The 19,927-nt window shown below is 27.4% G+C and overlaps 2 protein-coding genes across 3 annotated transcripts; one reads left to right on the top strand and one right to left on the bottom strand.

Moving 5' to 3' along the window:
- Positions 1 to 570: 570 nt before the first annotated feature.
- LOC127243821 (rhomboid-like protein 19) lies at positions 571 to 4,832 on the top strand. Of its 2 annotated transcripts, none has more exons than XM_051263996.1 (8): positions 571 to 720; positions 843 to 970; positions 2,056 to 2,116; positions 2,203 to 2,369; positions 2,624 to 2,729; positions 2,864 to 3,066; positions 3,971 to 4,111; positions 4,544 to 4,832. In XM_051263996.1, the coding sequence occupies exons 1-8, from the start codon at positions 697 to 699 to the stop codon at positions 4,632 to 4,634; spliced, it is 921 nt and encodes a 306-aa protein (XP_051119953.1). In that variant the 5' UTR covers positions 571 to 696; the 3' UTR covers positions 4,635 to 4,832. The 2 variants fall into 2 exon arrangements, with proteins under 2 accessions (XP_051119953.1, XP_051119954.1); XM_051263997.1 differs by having other exon boundaries at positions 597 to 720; positions 807 to 970.
- A 50-nt stretch (positions 4,833 to 4,882) lies between these two features.
- On the bottom strand, positions 4,883 to 12,745 carry LOC127243820 (MLO-like protein 6). Its single transcript, XM_051263995.1, has 15 exons — positions 12,503 to 12,745; positions 12,350 to 12,407; positions 11,333 to 11,481; positions 10,902 to 11,018; positions 10,370 to 10,430; positions 9,298 to 9,386; positions 8,910 to 8,984; positions 8,726 to 8,820; positions 8,567 to 8,616; positions 7,829 to 7,869; positions 7,300 to 7,473; positions 6,836 to 6,871; positions 6,649 to 6,716; positions 6,493 to 6,553; positions 4,883 to 5,402 (listed from the first exon to the last, which is right to left on the bottom strand). Exons 1-15 carry the CDS (start codon positions 12,617 to 12,619, stop codon positions 4,905 to 4,907), a joined length of 1,689 nt encoding a protein of 562 aa, XP_051119952.1. The 5' UTR covers positions 12,620 to 12,745; the 3' UTR covers positions 4,883 to 4,904.
- Positions 12,746 to 19,927: the final 7,182 nt, after the last annotated feature.

Here is a 19,927-nt window from a genome sequence, read left to right as displayed (position 1 = left end):
AATTCATGTCCCTAATAAAAGGATTCATCTCTCGTGGGACAGAGGAAGTATTTTTTTTAAAAGTTCGTAAGAGTGCGCTACAATTAAATTTTGAATCGAATTTAATAGTGTGAGTAAACTCCAAATAAAACCCAAAAAGGTTGAAATTTTAAAAATACTATAAACATACTTATTTTATGAGATGATTTTAAAAAAAAATAAAATAAAATTCTATGTACTAGAGAATAAAAAATATAAAAATAATAAATATATATAATATAATCTATTAATATATTTGAAAAAAATATGTAGATATATTTTATTATTGTTGTTGTTAAAAAACACATCCAATGCGTTGTGATAAACAAAAAAAAAAAAAAAAATGTTTAGACGTATTTGAAACTAAAAAAAATGTCAAGAGGTACTGTATTTGAAATTCGAAAAGTATAAAATATTTTTTAAAAACATGAAGTCAAGCCAATTCAAACGTGGCCAAAATATTAGTAGGGGTCTAATTAAAATTTCCAAATATTATAAGGATCTAATTGATATTTTCAAAACTTGACCTCGCAAACTAATTAATTGCAGCACCGTCCTTGTACCTTATTTGTCGTTTATCGTCTTCTTCTCCACGAAGAAACACGTCGGTCGCTCTGCTTTCCAAAATTGCGTCAATTCCGCCATAGCCGACGACGCTTCAACCGCCACCGCCCCAGGATGAGCGCTCAACAGCCATCAGGAGTAAGCTCACATTATCGGTTTTAATTTTGATTCATTTCGCATCCATGTGTATCCAAATGCGTACATGTGAAACAATGCACAATCAGATCTGAAATTAGGGTTTGATCACCGCTCTGCGTCAGGGTACGATGAGCTCTTATGCGGGATTTACGAGGTTGTGCAAGGGATTGGCTGTTGTATTGATCGGCGGCCACATTGTTGTTCAGATTTTGCCAATTTCTGTGTCCTATCTGGCCCTCATCCCGGCCAAGTACGATTTTCGTCACTGTGCTTGTTTGATTTGGCTTATGAATGATTTTTTCTCGTCTCTCTGTTGTGTAACATGTAAATTTGTGTGAGTAGCTGTTTCCTGTCGTTTCTGAGCTAGGGAATCATTGGTGCCTCTAATTCTCTTCATGTTGATTTGATGAGCTTTTTTATTTTTTATTTTTGGCTATGGACTGGTTATTGTGCATCATTGTTAAATTGGTGTGAAGAATAATGTAAGATTGATGTGCTTTTATTTACTGAAAAATGAGTACTTTTTAGCTAGAAGAGATTAGCTTCTCTTGATCTCTTTATTTTTCTATTATTGTTGTTGTTGTTTGCCAACTACGTCTGCTTCTAATCTTCATTTTCGATTCTAATTCTTGTTAGAAGTAAAAGATAGAAGCTAGAAGTCCTTGCAAAAATACGGTAGCATGCAAGCCACAAATTCAATGGCAAAGTGCAAGTATGGTTCTATTGAAAATTGGTTCGCTTTAGGTTTGAAGATTATAGTGTAAACTTTGAAATACATGATAAATTTTAGTCGAATGCTGAAGATATTAATCGGAGAGGTGTTGTGAGATTTCAAGAGGCTATTCTTTGTAAGTGATGGGGCTCTATTTTTTGTTCCAATGGTTGGGGATGTTCGCCCATTTCAGAGGTGAAGTTGTTTTGTTACAAGTTACCTCATTGTGAGGTCTATTAAGTTTAAATTGCACATATAGGATAGGTTTTTTTATCATTTACTATAGATGAAATCATTGCCTCAAGATTGTTGCAAGTTACATGTTTTTGTAAACTCTGATTAAGCTTTGTATCGAAGATTGTTGCTCTGATGATCAATAACTTACACTGCTGAATAAAACATTTAGTTAAAGTGTACATATAATTTTCTTTAGATAAATTCATTATATGAAGATTGGTTCAACTTCGTCGGAATCTTTTTGATTTGATAAGTTTTTGATAATTTACTTGCTGATTAGAACTTTTTAGTAAAGGGGTTGCTCTTAGTATTGTTGATTTCTACCCCAAGGTGGAGTCAAAAGCCAAAAGTTTGGTCACTTTAACCATTTGTTCTTTTTAACATAGGACTATTCCATTTGGTTGGAATCTCATTACCGCTGGATATCTTGAACAGTCAATACTTGGGGTATGTACTGCATATGCTTTTAAAGTTTATACTTGTCCGATTCCTCATTTTATGTCGCTTTTTTGAGATATGATTGGTCTTTCCAGGTGGTAGTCAACACAATTGGTCTCCTTTTCATTGGGAAGCTGCTTGAACCTATATGGGGTTCTAGAGAATTTCTGAAGTTCATATTTGTCGTGAACTTTCTGACATCAGTATTTGTTTTCATCACCTCTATTTCCTTGTACTACATTACACAGGAGGAAGCATACCTGTAAGTCATGCAATGGCAATCTTTGCTGCAGAAAAGTGTGTGTATCATGATTTTTCTAAGTCTGGATTTTGCGTTGGCCTTCGTGTATTCTTTGGTATATTTTAAATTTTTAATTAAAATTTGTGAAGCCCTGTATCAATATTTGATCTCCCTTGGTGTTTCCTATTAACCAAATGCACGTAATACAATGGTTGTTTGCCTATCAAACATCAATGCAGTGCAGTTCTCATTTTTGTAGTGGTATTTCTTTGCAGTTATCATCCTATTTCTGGTTTTCAAGCTGTCCTTTCCGGGTTGCTAGTTGGCATTAAACAGATAATACCGGATCAAGAGCTGTCTTCGTTGAAGATAAAAGCCAAAGTACAAGCTAGATCTTTGCAACTTTTTTATTTGATTTAATGCTACTTATGTCAAATTATTTATGCATTAGTCTAATAAGCTGAGAAATGTTCTCTTTCATCTTCTGATATTCATTTAATATAACTCTCTTGCAGTGGTTGCCTTCCCTGTCTGTATTGGTGTCCACTTTTCTGTGTTTTTTCACAGGAGAATCATTATCATATGTTCCTACTATAATATTTGGCACCTACATTGGTTGGATCTACCTTAGATATTGGCAAAGTAAGCCAGAAACAAAGTTGCGGGGTGATCCAAGTGATGAATTTGCATTCTCTACATTCTTCCCTGAATTTTTAAGGTAATTATGCTTTGGTTATTTAGTTGGATCTTATTCCTTGCTGATTTCCGGTGAATGCCTTCTGGGTTGTTTCTTAAGCAAATCTATTTTGGTAGTAAATAAGAAAATATTTAAAATAGTTTAGTTAAGGATTTTAGGCGATTATATGGTTGGTCAGGAGACTGCATGCATTATATTATGGGAATCAAAGATTTTGGATGAGACGTGACTTTACATGAATAAATAGATGTGTTACCTTGACACTTATTGTTAATGGCATTTTCAGACTTTCTTTATCACCTGATATGATCTAATGGAATCTCTATCGCATCAAAGTCACACATCTTTAAAATTGACTCTGAAGGTTGCATAAACCAATTTTGGGTTCTAGGTTTATGCATTTGTCATATGTTCTCTTTTTTAGTTTGAAATATATCATATTACAAATAGTTATCAGATTTCTGATTGAATATTGTCAAGGAGTTAGATTTATGCTTAGAGTTAGCCTTTTGCCCCCTAATTAAAGATACCATTGGCTGCAAAAACAATCAGAATTCGTTTGATTAATATTGTTTTTGACGTTTTCTCAGTATGAAGTTTGTGGTATTATCTCTTGTTCAATATTCTCTTCCATGATATAGAAAATGTATCTCATGAATGAATTTCGACCACGAGTTTGGCTTAAGGTTTGCAGCTTCCTAATTTAGGGACATGGACCTTAATCCTATGCCTAAAATTCTATGTTTATTTAGTTCAACAGGTCGAAGAATTTTGATCCAGGGTACTCGGATAGTAAACTCAATAAAGGGAATAGTCAATGTGTGTCATTTTATTTCAATTCCAGATACATCATCACCACCAAATATGTTGTCTTTCTTAAATCTGTATGCATTCTAAAGATATGTTTCGGGTCTAAAAAATGCAGACCAGTAATCGATCCTATTGGTACAATCTTTGAACGGATTTGTTGTGGAAGAAGATCCGAAGCTTCTCCCGAGACACGGGGCTATACATTGGGAGGCACTTCCTTACCGGGTTCAGATCCCATTGAAGCATCTAGAAGGAGGTAACATCTCTTGCCACTAATTAACAAGGATCAATTATTACCATCAATTTTGAAAGATCCGCTTGTGTTATTGTCTTAGTGACCAATTTATATATAATTCATGTGGATATTGTGCAATTTTTCCATTTTTCTCGCACGATGTTCATATACCCGTTCATAACTAGAGCTTCGATCTTTTTAGCATGCTTACTGTTGTAACAGTAATTTGCTGTATCTTATTCACTTATTAGTATAGATGATAGAATTAATATCCACCATAGTTACCATTCCATGGAAAACATTTGGGAGTTTCGATCAATTTTCCTTCATTTACTGTCAATTTTCATGCGCTAGCTAATCATTTTATCGTGAATTTGTATAAATTAGATGATTTATGCATTGACTTACCTTAGCACATATCAAGAGCCTAAAAGAATTATGCGCGCTTTGCAGGGAAAGAGGTGCTCGGGCACTGGAAGAAAGATTGGCTGCCGAGAGACTCGCTGCTGCACAAAGGACGGAAGATGCTTCGGAAAATGTCTAAAATTCTCTATGATAACGCAACCTTATACACGTACGCTTTCTCCAGTTTTCATTTCGCTACAAATCGAGGAAAAGAATTTTTGCGTATGTTAATTATGACATCCTTCTCTTATAGCTTGACACCTTATATGTTGTTGATCGTTAGAACGAAGCTGGTTTTTACAATGTTTCAATTAGAATCGCATATTTTGAAGAAAAATTGTGTCTTCGACTAATTTACTTCGGAAAAATGACAAATATTTAAAAGAATTTGTTAAATTGTCGATATTATTCACATCGAGCGGCCAGCAGCGCCGGCGCGCGCTTCGCCAACGCTCCCTTTTTTCCTGAAAGAGAAATCGTCTAAACTTATACGAACTTCGTGCTGCCCTCTGTTGCTCGACTCGGGTCGATCTTCGAAATCCTTGTCCATTTCGCTCGGGTACAAGCTACTGTTGGTTTCGTAGTTATCCGGCGGTGTTTCGCGGTGGCGCGGGGAGACTGATGTCCTGTCGCCGTCGTTGCTGAAGCTCGACGCTCGCGGGGACACGGCGTGCGGGTTGTATCCGATGCCGTCGACGCTGGTGTTGTCGTTGTGGATTTTGTGGCCGCGCAAGAGATAGACGGGGGACATGCTCCCGTGTAGCGGCGACGGAGGGCGGCTGGAGAACGGCGTCGTGCTCGCCGAGTGCCGCCCTTGCTTCATGTGCTTCTTCGCCATTTGATGCCATCCCCGAAGAGCCGACGCCACTTGGTCGCTAAAGATTACCGGCTTCATGTTCGATCCCATCTAGTACGACAAAAAGTTGCTCGATTTAGTAAACTGATCGTCTGTTTTACATCTTTTGCTATTATTTTTAATGTACGAGTACTTTTTAAAAAAAAAAAAAATTGTAATGTTTCTCTTTATATATATATATATATATTCCAAAAAAATTGTAAATTTTCTCCCTTTATATATATATATATTTTTTTTTCCAATTTTAGCATTCTAAATTATAATTTATAAATTTATTTGAAGTAAAAAAAAAAAAAAAAAAAAAAAAAAAAAACTATTCTGTGCTCACTTTGTCTCAAATTTCTTGGCTAATTTGGAATGTTACGACACACTTTTGCAATGTTTCATTTTTACAGGTTTATTATTATTATTATTATTATTAATATAATTTTAAAAATTATGTTGATTAAAAAGTAAAGATAAAATAAATAAATAAAACTAGCAAAATTTATTATGTTAAAAGTATAGTAATAATAATAATAAACTGAAGAAAATAATATCTAAAAAAATTGTGTTAAACATAATAAAAATGACAGTACGTAGCATTAGTATTTAGTAGAAGTACGCAAGGATTTTTGATATTTTGTTTTTAACTTTATGTATAATAGTATATTTGTAATTTAAGTTAAAATTAATACTATTTTGATATTAGTAATTTTTTTAAAAAAAAATAGGAAATGAATAATTTGAAGTGAAACGATTGAAAAAAATAAAAATTGATACTTTGAATTGACAGAGTGAATATTGTATTCTAGGCATAACATGGTTTGAAAAATCTATTATTGAGAAATGACGTAAAATAATCTCATATTTTAAAATATTTAACAAAAATCTTTTTTCTTTTTTTAAAATACCGTGTAACTCCGTTCAGTGTTTAAATCTTATATGAGAATATTGCAAGACTTTTCAAAGATTATAATTTGCTTATATTCTTTAAAGATTTTATGCAGAAATGTATAAATTTTATATATCATTTTGAATAAATTTTATTATAAAGCAATCAATTAATCTTCATGTATAAATTCCGATACATAATAAGAATGAATTGAAAATCGACTCTTTCTAAAGGACTCAAATGCAACTTTAGAGATGGTAAGAATACCTGAGTGACTAAGGCATAGAGAGGGAGAGTCACGTAGCTACAAAGGAATTGAATCAAAATCCTACAAAAATCGGACAATAATTTATCGTTAGATCGAACATATTGAATATATCATTGAGAACTATTTATTTATTAGATAGAAAGATATTTACGCACCCCATCGCAATGCGAATGATAATATCCTCGATATTTTCATGGTAGCAAGAGGGATAGTCAAATTCATACTGTCGAAGAAATACAAATACAAACACAAACACAAACACAAACACGGATGTTATGAATGTTTGCATCGAACATTGTCATAGAAATTTCAATGTTACGACAAAGTTGTTTAATTACTTACCCAACTCCACGCGAAGAAAGCAAGTTGGAATGCATTCTGCAAACAATAAAACAGTAGTCGGACGTGAAGTTTTGTATATAAAAAAAAAAAAAAAGTTGATTTTAGATTGTGAAAAGAACGTCAAAAATACAAATGAACTTAGCTATAATCATTAAGGGCGCGATTCTTCAAAGTTAAGATTGAATTTGGGATTTGATAATAAAAATTTTGAATTGAAATAGTATTATATAAATGAATTTGCGTTTAGATAGATATAAAGATTTATAGCTTTGTTTATATATATATATATGTTTTATGCAACTTTTATTATTATTCGTTAATTGTAATTTTTTCAAAAGAAAAAATCACATTAAATACTTATTACCCTCGTAATGAATATTCAATTTTTTTTTACTATTTTTAAATTATTTCAAAACTTCAAAAACATCGAAAGTAAATATAATACGAGAAGATCGTGAAGTTACCTGAAAGAGAACGAAGTGGATCAAGAAGAGGATCAAGCCGGGCCGGTTGAACCAAAACAAGTCGTCGCCCGGCTGGACCACCGGGGTGCCTTTGATCACGTCTCCTCTCTCGAGGATTCGGATCCCCATTTTTGTTATGATCACTTGTAGTTTTGCTCCCACGAGTAAAATTATCTGCATAGATCAAACCAATAGCAAAAGTCATATCGCGAACACTTGTTATGAAGACAAATATGTAAATTTTGTCTCATTTAAAGTTGAATCCAAATTTATATCGGTTTTAAAAAAGCAAACTTAATTGATGAAAATGTTCTTGCAATGCTCATAGTTATATATGTCAGAATACTCGAATCTTCATTTTGAATAAATTCGATTAAGGATTTTGTTTGAACCATATAGGTTTTCAGTACATTTTCATCAATTATTAACGGCAGTAGGTTCACACATTATGTGAATTTTTTTCATATAATAACAACATAAACTTACAATATTTAATAAATAATAATGATATTAGTAAAATTTCACTCACAATTAGAGGAATAAATGGCAGCCAATAAAGTGAATACCACCCTGTTTATACAAAGAAACAAACAAAACATTATTGTTAGTCTTATACATAAAACTAAATAAAAATTTAAAAATTGATTTGATAAAAATATATATATATATATATTACATTTATCTCACAATTATAATGTTATAATGGATGTTTATTTTTTTTAGTTTATTTTTTTTTAAATAGTAATTTGAATATAGTATTTTGTAATAATAATGCACTTTTATAAACAATTGTTAAAAAAAAAAAATGAAACCAAATTTCAAAAAAAAAAAAACAAAAAAACCAATAATTATGTTGTCGTATATTTTTACAAAAATTATACTTTTATTTTAAATTTTTGGAGACTCATCCTTTGAATTTCAAACAATCTTTGATAAAAATCACATTCTTGATAAAGAAAAAATTCAATTTTGATTTACACTGAGTTAAAATATATGTATAAAAAATTAACTATACAATTTATATCCATAATATATATATATGAAAATAGTTAAGATATTAATTAGATATTAATCAACATCATATTATAACACGTGAAATATAAATTGTCAGCATATAATTTGAATTAATACAATATGCATTATCAATTTATATTTCATATATTGTCAATACGATGCTAATTAATTACAATCAATATCATAACGCCTATCATATTATACATATATATATAGAGAGAGAGAGAGTGAGAGAGAGAGAGAGAGAGCGAACCATTGGTGTTGGTGAGGAGGAGGAGAACCGCGCAAAGCCATATTATCGGGCTACATTTATTGCGATAATACCGTTACTTAGTGTGACTTAATTAAAAAATATTTGAAGATAAAGTTATGATCGAGCAAATTGTTATAGAGAAGAATATGAGAATATTACCTTATCCCGGCGACGACTTTGAAGTCTTCTTCAAGAGATTTGTTGATGTATTTGTGAAAATTGAAGGATTCTTGGCTATGTGGTGCCAAATGTGCCTAATGATCGATCGATATTTCGAAGAGTAATTAGTTAATGTTGTTTATTTTGGTATTCGGAAAAGCAAATGATGTAATAACTAACTTACTGTTATGAATCCATGTCTAAGTGTTAAGTAATCCACTTTGGCAACCGATCGTAAAAATTGCCTGAAGAAACATACCTGAAATTGTCCCAATAATACGACTATAACTATAATTAAAAATTAAAAAAAATTGAAGATACAATAATAATAATAATAATAATAATAATAATAATAATAATAATAATAATAATAATAATATATAATGTGATGTCTTTTTTTTTTTTTTTTTTGATGATTAAAACTAATGTCTTAACAATCCTCGAATAAAATATCTAACTTCAAATTTGTAGGCTAGATTTATTTTCTTTTGACTTATCAAATAACGACTTTTATAAGTAGAAAAAAAGTAAATTGTCAGATTCTAAAAAAATGCAAACAAACAGAGCCTTACAATCCAGAGAAGCACAGGCGACTTGCTCCAAAAGTGCAAATGTCGGCGCCCAAATGACGTGTCCCTCGCAAATCTAAATCGCTCTGGATCTGCCACGTCATCCATTGTTTTGAATATGTCAAATTTTATTAAAATATAATATTAAATACTTGATCTACTTATTATTATTATTATTATTATAGCCAATGATCCAATAAATCATTCAACCAACAAATTCAAATATATTTAAAATATTTTGGACTTTAGAAATTTGACCAATTTACGTTACCAATCAATCCACGATGACACGTGCCCATAATTTTTTTGCATGTAAAAAATATTTAAAACTATTATAAAAAACTATTTATTTTCTTTTTATTATTTATCTTCAATAATATTAATAATTGATGGGTTTTGAATGTAAAGTAATTAGTTTAATTTAATATATACAGTGCAAAAACTGACCCGACACGACAATTCGATAAGATTCGACACGAAATAATTGGGTTTGAGTCAAAGATTTTAACTCGATTATGTATACGAGTCGATACGAACCCAACACGATAGTAAACGGGTCGGGTTAGGGTTGAGGGTCTCAACTCGAACCCGACACGACAACCCGATTATAATATATTAATATTGATTAATATATTTATTATATATGTAAAATAATCATAATTTAATAATTTTCTCATAAATTAATTTAAACTAAGTTCAATTTTAAATAATTCAACATAATTTACGCTCAAACCAATAAAAACAAACATAACACAGCAACATAACAAAAAATTATTTAGATTGAATCACGAAATTCGACTTAATTATGTATACGGGTCAACACGAGTCAACCCGAATCCGACACGATAATAAACGAGTCGGGTTAGAGTTGAGTAATTTAACCCGTTTAAAGTATTCAACCCGACACAAACCCGACACGAATCAACCCATTGCCGGCTCTAATCTACAGTAAGATTAAAAGTGAGTAAATATAATTATAACGGCATTGTTTTTAAATTTTTTTGAATAATTAAGAATGAAATAATAATTTGAGAAATAATAAAAATAAATAAATAAAATGTGAATAAAGACTGACCATTGTAATATTGATATTCAATAGTCTTGGTTTCATCCTCCCATGATCTCCATTTCCTCATCTGCATTTTTAATTAATTAATTAATTAATTAATAAATAATTCAAATACAAATTAGTGAAAATTTTCTAATAGAAATAAATTCATAATAAATATTCATATAAAGTGTGTAACACATTTGAGAAAACAAAATAATTTTGTTACTTCAATTTAATTATTAATTTGTCTTCTAATTACATAATTCACAATTTTCACTATTTAAATTTCCATAATTTTTTATAATATATATTACAAAATATTACGTTCCAACTAAAAAAAAAAAAAAAAAAAATCATCAAAGAACACAAATGTTGAATTTTAAGCTCTTTACAAAATTTTAACATAAAGCTTGGAATATAATTGAAGATTTATTTGCTCGTGGTGGTTAGAAATTGATTTGAAAAAAAATTATTTAATTTAATCTTTTATTTAAATAATTTTTTAATATGATAAAAAATAATATATATTTAAATATATATATATATGTATGTATACCTTGAGTTTTCCCAAGCCATAGGTGACAACACAATAGAGCACATGAGCCACAGCCAACACAAAGATGAAAATATGCAGCTGGTGAATCCCGTACGCTGATACCACTTGTACCTTCCCCTGCAATACTTGTACCCTAGCTTAATTTTTTCAATTCTTAACAATTCTTATTTAATTAGCAAAAAATATTAGGAAAAAAAAAAACTACATTACCATTTTAGATAAAAAGACATTTAATATTTTAAGCCTAAGTAAAATATTCCGGCACGCTTGTATCGGACCATTTATCGATCGGTGGAATATTAAAATTATTTTTAGGGAGTCGACATATTAATAAATTAATTCAATTATTTTTTATGAATGAATGAAATATTAATAATAAAATTGGCTCGCCGAGTGGGTCGAAGATTTTTTTTTTCGAAATTTTTTATTACCTTTTTGAGACAAGGGTCGTCGAATTCGTCTTCTTTTCTTTCGGGGCAAGGATGCCAAGAATGTCCGACGCTTTTGGGAACACATATATCGGACAATGGACTTTGCACCAATGTTAGCAGCAATGAAATAAACCCCAACAGCATCAACTCTACACATATTTATTTTTAAATTAAATAAATAATATTAGCATAAAAAATTAAATAAAAAAAAAACATTTCAATGTAAATGTGGAAGAAAATGCTCACAATATAACTATATATACATATGTTACATATTTATTGGAAAAATATAACAAATTTAATCTTGTATTTATTCCAATTATCCTCGGAAAAATAATAATGGTGTGTTTAATTGATTATTATTATTATTATACTTATATGAATAGCGATTTTTGTATAATAATTTATGAAAAAAAAAATGTATAATGGTTGAATAGTAAAAATATAGAAATAAAAATAATTCAAATACGAATAAAAATTTGTGTATGTTGTTTCGAATTATCTTATGTAAATATATCGGTGAAAAATATATAAAAATAAAAAATTTATACTTTAGAATTTTTTAGTTTAATTATTTCCTATCTAGTCCTCGTGATTTTATGTAAACATATTATTATTATATTACTTTTTTTATATATAAAATGTCACATTTAATGCACTAATTAACAAATAATTAAAAATCAAGACAAACAATCACCTCATCTTAATTTATCATACCAAATATATATATATATATTACTTACTTCGTCAGCTTATAAGGGTTACATTTATCTTTTTTTTTTTTAATATTAAATTTTTTATATAAATATTATTTTATTAGTATTATAAGACACTAATGAAAATATTTTTGCATTTTTTTCTTAATTTGCATTATATTTTTGCTTTTTTTTTTTTAATTTGCATTATAAGACTCTTAGAGGCGGACGAATATATTTAGATATAATATGAGACTCTTAGAGGCGGACGAAGATGGGATAAAATATTAAATTTACAATTTTATCTGGTATCCACACAAACCTGCTTTAATCTTCTCCAGAGCGTCGTACAGCGATGGCTTTTTCTTCTTTTTTAGCCACTGAAATTAATTATCAAACCCATAAATAAATATATATATATATATGATATATTAATTATTATTATTATTATTATTATTATTATTATTATTATTACCGATCCCATGCGATGAATGAGCTGTTCGATGAGAATCGAAATCGCGACCAAGACGAAGCAGACGACGGCGACGGCCCACGTCGGCGTCGCCTCCAGCGTCCGCTCTTTTCCGGCCATTTTTTCCGGTAATCCTCCGCCGCCGCCGACCGATATTGTAGTAGCTATGTAATCAAAATCCTTTTTTCTCTCTGGATTTGTAATAATGGATTTTTCCAACTGTATGTTTATATGTATGTGTATATATATATATATATTTATAGAGAGAGAAAGAAGGTTAGAGAAGAAACTTAATGGGAACAGTGGGAGAAGGTCAAATGAAGTGTTTGAATATTAGAGACGTGTTTGGTGTCTGCATATTATTATTATTATTATTATTATTATTATTTATCTATTTATTTATTTATTTATTTATTTTTGAGTCAATAAACGTGGTTGATTAATTTATTAATCATTGTCTAATTATACAACGTATTACTTAGAGATCGTAACGGCCAGGTTCAAGACCGATTTTGGGGACAATCGGAAAACCCTCTTTTTTGGGTAATATACACGTGTATACTCTTTCCTCGCAAAATTTATTAGTCAGTAGAAATGTGTAAAAGTTTTTGACATTTTTGTCATTTGACTAGTGATATATTTGTAATTTAAATAAAAATTAAAAGTATTTTGATATTAATGTATGATTACTTTTTTAAAAATAAAAAAGAAATAATTTGAAATGAGACAGATAAAAATAATCAAAAAATATATATATTTTTTGAATTGGGACGAATGAGGTATAATATTTTTTTATAAGTCATAAAATATACTAATGTATTCTTTCTGTCCATTTTGAAAGTAAATAATTAGTTTTGGTGTAGAATTTTAAAAAATTACAATATTTTAATCAAAATATGTAGTTAAAAGTATTGTAAATATGATTTTATGTTTATTTTTTGATGTAAAAATATTGATATAATAGTAAAATAAGATTATTTATAGATAAAAGTAAAATTTATAATTATTAAAAAAAATAAATAAATATTTTGTAATTGAGCAACTAAATATAAAAATATGTAGATTTTTATAGTGGAAAGAGAAAATAATAAAAATTTCAAATACTGAATATATTAATAAATAATTCAAATTTTAAAAATATTAATAACAAAAATAATTATATATTTTCAATCGTGATCACTCTCGTAGTGATGATGGAAATAACAAGCAAATGATAAATTGAAAGATAAAATGCCATGGAAAATAAGTGTTCCACAAAAATTTCTTCGAACGTCTAAAAAGGGTTAACTCCCGAAATATGATTGTATAACAGTTATAACAGTTTCATCCAAATTATGAATACAGAAGTTCAAAGCAGTAAATCAGACAAACGTTCAGTTATAAATCAACTTATATCTGGAGATACAAATTCCGGAGAAGTTCTATGTTATTACAGAACATAGACAAACCATAACTCCTTCAACCCATACTTTCACAATGGTTTACCCTGGAAAGTTTTTCCACATGAATGTGTTGTCACAAACTCATACGGACAATTATCACAGAGCACAGCTGATTAAAATCTGGACATCTTTAATAATCGAAACTCCAGTAATTCCTTCATCCGACAAACTCTCCAGCGGATTAAAGTGTCAAACATTCATTTAGAACATGGAAACGAGAAAGGATGGGGTTGAGTGTATGAAACAAACTTTCTCTCTCTAAACAAAATTCTTAAAACCCCTACTAACAACCGAAAAACTCACCTCGATCTACAAAATAGTCACCATGTTGTATGAAAAAACAAATTTATTAATTTTCTTCCGCACATAAATGATATTGAGTATATATGTATACTTCAGATAACAAGTATTTCTCCGTGCAAAATGCAAACGAATAAATATATAAGGAACGGAGAAAGTATTATATATGAGAAATTATTTTTAGTAATATAAAAATACTTTTGCTGTTCCTGATAATATATCCACGTTAATATAGATATACAAATTTTTATAAAAATATATTTAATTTTTATATCAAATATTAAATTCAATAATTATTTATTTTTTAGATGAAAAAATTAATGCATATTTTTTTTTTTTGAATAAAAAGTAAATATATTATTTTTTGATTGAGAATGAATATTGTGTAGTAATTATATATATTACCCTAAATGTAAGGATAAGATAAAGTGTGTGTTATTTGTATTTGAATTTTTTGATTTAAAGTAGTTAAATTAAATATAATATTTTGTGAGAAAAATAATATATTGTAAAGAATGGTAAAAATTGCATAACAAAAATATTAAATTAAAAAAAAAATAGAATGAATATATAAAAATGAAATAATAGTTTATGATGTTTCAATATAAATAAACATTAGGTGTAATAATTTTTTTTTAAAAAGAAAAAACTTAAAATAAACAAGTCCTAAATAAAATGAAAATAAATTCCACCCTTACAATAGTTGTCATCTTATCTCTCCCATTTATTGCGCATGCAAACATACGCCAATCACTTTGTCAAAAACGTCGTCGTCTTCAAATACTAAATTATTTAATTATTTAAATAAACAGAAAAGAAAAGTATATTTTGAATATTAATTAAATAATAATTAATAATTTTGGAGAGGAATTTTAAATTAAATAAAATAGTACGTGTAGCGTTATAAGAGGACTTAATTAAGACTTATCGATAATACGTATGCATGTGTGTACATAATTGTAAAATTACTATAACACCCTTGTATTATTGAAATTTTGTTTATTTTAATTTCCATTTCTAGGACTCAGGTTTTGACTTTCGAATTCTACCTTGTTTATATTACCTCAGATTCGATTTGTTTGACATATATATATATATATATATACTCTCTATACTTTAAAATTATATAATTATTTTTTTCCCTTAAATTTATACGTAATTTATTTATAATAAATAATTTTATCAATTCATAATTTTATTATTCTTATTTTAATAAATAATAATTAATTTATTACTATTTTTACTGCTTAGCGTATTATTTTTTTCATCAATTTTTTAATAAATTTATCAGAATACCTCAATTTTACTTTTTATTTATGTCATTTTAATATTAAAGTATTATTTGCTTCGTTCCAATATAATAGTTTTGTTTACCATTTCTTCCGTCCCAAAACAATAATCTCATTTCCATAAATAACCATATCACTATAAAATTACTCTGACTTTTTCATTATTATTACACAATTGTCACTACTTTTTACACTAATACACTCACAATGGCAAAAAAGTCTTTTACCCGTACTTTTTACCAACTGCCAATAATATCAATATTTCTTAAATCTCGTGTCAAACCCAACCCAAACTATAGTTCTAGGACCGAGGTAATATTATTTTTTAGTCTTCGTATCCTACCAAATTTTATATAATTTTATAAAATGGAAAAAGTATATATAATCGGGATAATTAAATATTGATAACTATCAGAAAAATAACATCATATTTATGCCGATACTATGGTAATAAATTTTAAATAATATTAAATAAATTAATTTTAAAAAAATTTAGTCTATTCCGTGGTAAATATTTTAGGACTCGAAAATTCGAGAACTTTATTATATTTTATATGTTTAATATTTAAAAAATACAGAAATTCCAAATTTATTTCGAAGCTATATATAATACTTTTAATTTTTTTAAAAAATATTATATAATGTATGTCTAATTTTTTTATTTCATAAGATGCATATGTATTATATTAATATAAATTATATGCTATGTACTATTTATTAATACACGATATATTTTAACATGTCATATATATTTGATATATTTATTTTATTACTTAAATGTTTATTAGGGAAATTAGATATACTTGTGACTTGTTTTGTTTTGATTTTTCTTATTCCAAATTGAATAATATAAATATGAAACAAAATCATGTAAACATCCATTACTTAAAAGAATAATATTCGGAGGGAATTTTTTTTTAAAAAAAAATTTTACGAAGAAAAATAGTTTATTTTTATTGAAAAGTAAATAATATTAATTTTAATTTAAAATGTTAAAAGAATAAACACTTAATTATTTAGTAATTATATTTCTATTAAATTTTAGGTCCTATAATAATACAAACACTTTTTACTTAGAAGAATCAAGTATAGTACTCCCTCCGTCCTATTAAAAGGTTGTCATTTTTCATTTTTGTCCGTTTCAAAACAAGGTTATCATTTCCTAATTTAGTAATTGTACTATCTACGTAACATAATAAATACGCTTTCAATTTACACTATATTACACAAATGTCATTACTTTTATATTACACAATATTAATAGGGATATTTTCGTCTTTTTCACTACAACTCATTATAATACTAATATTCAAAAATCTATGTGCAAAAAGTAAATTACAACGTTGTACGGACGGAGGGAGTATTATGGTTTGACAATTTATTTAATTTAAATATGGCTCAAATCTTTTTGAATATTCAACCTCATACTTATTTTAATTTTTATGATCAAGTCTTGTTCACATATATATATAAAATAATATGTATTTGTGTGCCCAAAAATATTTATGTTTTATTTTTAATTAGTTTCATAGATAAATATACCATAAGTTGTACAAATTTTTTCAAAGTCAAAAATCGTAGCACGACTATAGAAATTTAACGAAATTAATAAGCATGTGGAATGGAAACAAAAATTCTTGCATGAGCCTTTCCAAACTTTAAGGTATTTTATTCATAATTTGGAAATTTCGTGAAATGTAATTAATAACAAAATATTTATTTTTCTTTTTTCTAAGTACTCCCTCCGTCGTGCAAATGTGTGTTCATTGGACCAGACACGAGTTTTAATAAAAGTGAGAAATAATTATTTTTTTTTTCTTTTATAGTAAAAAAAAAAATACAAAAGTGTAATGATTTTTTACTTAAAAAAAAATGAGAATATTTTTCGATGACAACCCAAAAAGGAAAGTGAGCATAAACTTGAATGACGGAGGAAGTATTAATAATGTATTCTTTTAACAAAAAATAAACACATTTTAAAAAATAAAATAAAATTAATATATCACATACATTCATTATTTTTATGTTCTATACACAATTCTTCATACATTGCATAAAAAAATATTCATTCAAATTATCTTACAAAACAAGCACACCTTAATTCTATTACATATTGAAAATACTCTAAAAATTACATATGGTTAGATATATGTATATATATTTATTATAGTAATCTTGTATTTATACTAATATTAACATACTTTTAATTTTTACACAAGTTAAAATTATATTTTGTTCGTCTGCTAAATTTATAATTTATTTATATAGTAAACAATTTTATTCACAAATTTTTTTATTACCGCTGTTTAACTAATAATAATTAATTTGTTATTATTTTCTTACTTATTCTATTACTTTTCTTATCAATTTATTAATACATTTTTTGGTAATAATCTTACTTTACTTTTTACATATATATATATATATATATCTTATTTCATTAATATTAAATTATTATTATTCTTAGTTTAAGCGCTCAAGCAAATTTACATAATTTTTCAGAACGAAGAGAGTATATAAATTATAAAGATATATTTGTCAAAATACTTTTATATATTTTTTACTTATTAATAAAATACTATTATTTTTTAATTTATTTTAAAAAATAAATATACAATTTTAGTTTGGATGAAAAGAGTATAATTCAATATAAATTTTATATTGCTTTCGACAATGCAATTTATAATAAATTCATCATATAATCCAAATAGGTTTCTCAACTATAAATTCACCAATAATTCTTGAACAAGTTTGGAATATTTTTAATTTATTTATTTTTTAAATTCATTACATTGTATATTTATTTTGTATTTAATATACTATATGAACATGTATTTTTTTTTTTATTTAAAAATATCAACTATATATTATATTATATCAAGTAAATATCAATTATAAAAAATACTTTTCATTAAATTCCAAAATATGACAAAAAGTTTTGAAATGGCTATTATATGTTTAGATGTAATTGTCACACACACATTTGTATTTATACATACGACATAAAAATGTACAATTAGGTGTTGATTAATCATAATCAATATAAAAGCAATTATTTTTTTAGCATATGATTTAAAATATATTTAGAAGTAATATATTATATTTATGGTAATTATTTTATTTAAGAGATTCGTAGAATTTTTGCCTTATTTAGACGATTTGTATATCACTATAAAAAAAAAAAGAAGTGAATTTCAGTTTCATATTCTAACATGGTATCAGAGCCAAATTCTCAGGGTACCTTCATGACCCGTTATGTCTCGTATATATTTTTATATTTTATTGATGTATTTGCTTCTCTCAATGATTATGTCATTTTCGTACCGTCTTTATCTCTACTATTTCGATCTCCACTGAAAGAGTTTTATTTTCAAATCTGACGCCGTTGAGTGTCCTGTTTTCGACTCTAGCTCTATTGAGAGTGAGTGAGTCATGTTTCCGACTCTAGCTCTGTTGTGAGCGAGCGAGTCCTGTTTCCGACTCCAGTTCCGTTGTGAACGAGTGAATCATGTTTCCAACCTTAACGGTGTTGAGAGTTCTGTTTTTTACTTTGATCCAGTAGATGGCTACATCACTTTCAGTTTATCTTGGGGAATTCAACGTACGTGGATGATCTCGGCTATATCTTTTTCGGTCACTTCTGACAAACTCAAATTTGTTCGATCATATTTTGAGTTTGAGGAGGGGTGTTAAAATATATTTAGAAGCAATATATTATATTTATCGTATTTATCTTATTTAAGAGATTCGTAGGATTCTTACCTTATTTAGACAAGTTATATATCACTATAAATATGTACGTATTCTTATAATTGAGAAAAAAAATAATTCAATTTCATATTCTAATATTCTTATAATTGAGAAAAAAAAATAATTCAATTTCATATTCTAACATTATCATATATCGTCAATTTATATTTTACATATATATATATATATTTGGATCGGACAACATGACGTAAAGCACGTATATACTCATTTTTTTTTATTTAGAAATTAAAAATTAAAAATAAAATATTCCTTCTGTCATTCAAATTTATGCTTACTTTTCTTTTTGGGTTGTCATTAAAAAATATTCTTATTTTTTTAAGTAAAAAATTATTCCACTTTTGTACTTTTTTTTATTATAAAATGAAAAATTAACAATTATTATCTATTTTTATTAAAATTTGTGTTCGGTCAAATGAGCACACATTTGCATAAGAGAGGGAGTGTCTACGAGTTCATGTATTATATGTTGATCACGGTTAATCAACACTATAATTTGACCCCTGTAGAAATATATATATATATATATGTATGTATATTCACCTTTCAATGATTTATTTATTAATTAGTTTATTTTTAAATTAAGTGGGTATAGTAGCTAGGAAGAAAAGAATGTATGATTTGGAGAG

The sequence above is a fragment of the Andrographis paniculata genome, unplaced genomic scaffold (genome assembly GCF_009805555.1).
Source record: "Andrographis paniculata isolate CXL003 unplaced genomic scaffold, ASM980555v1 Contig98END, whole genome shotgun sequence".
Taxonomy (NCBI): domain Eukaryota; kingdom Viridiplantae; phylum Streptophyta; class Magnoliopsida; order Lamiales; family Acanthaceae; genus Andrographis; species Andrographis paniculata.
This window is presented reverse-complemented; position numbering and strand designations above follow the sequence as displayed.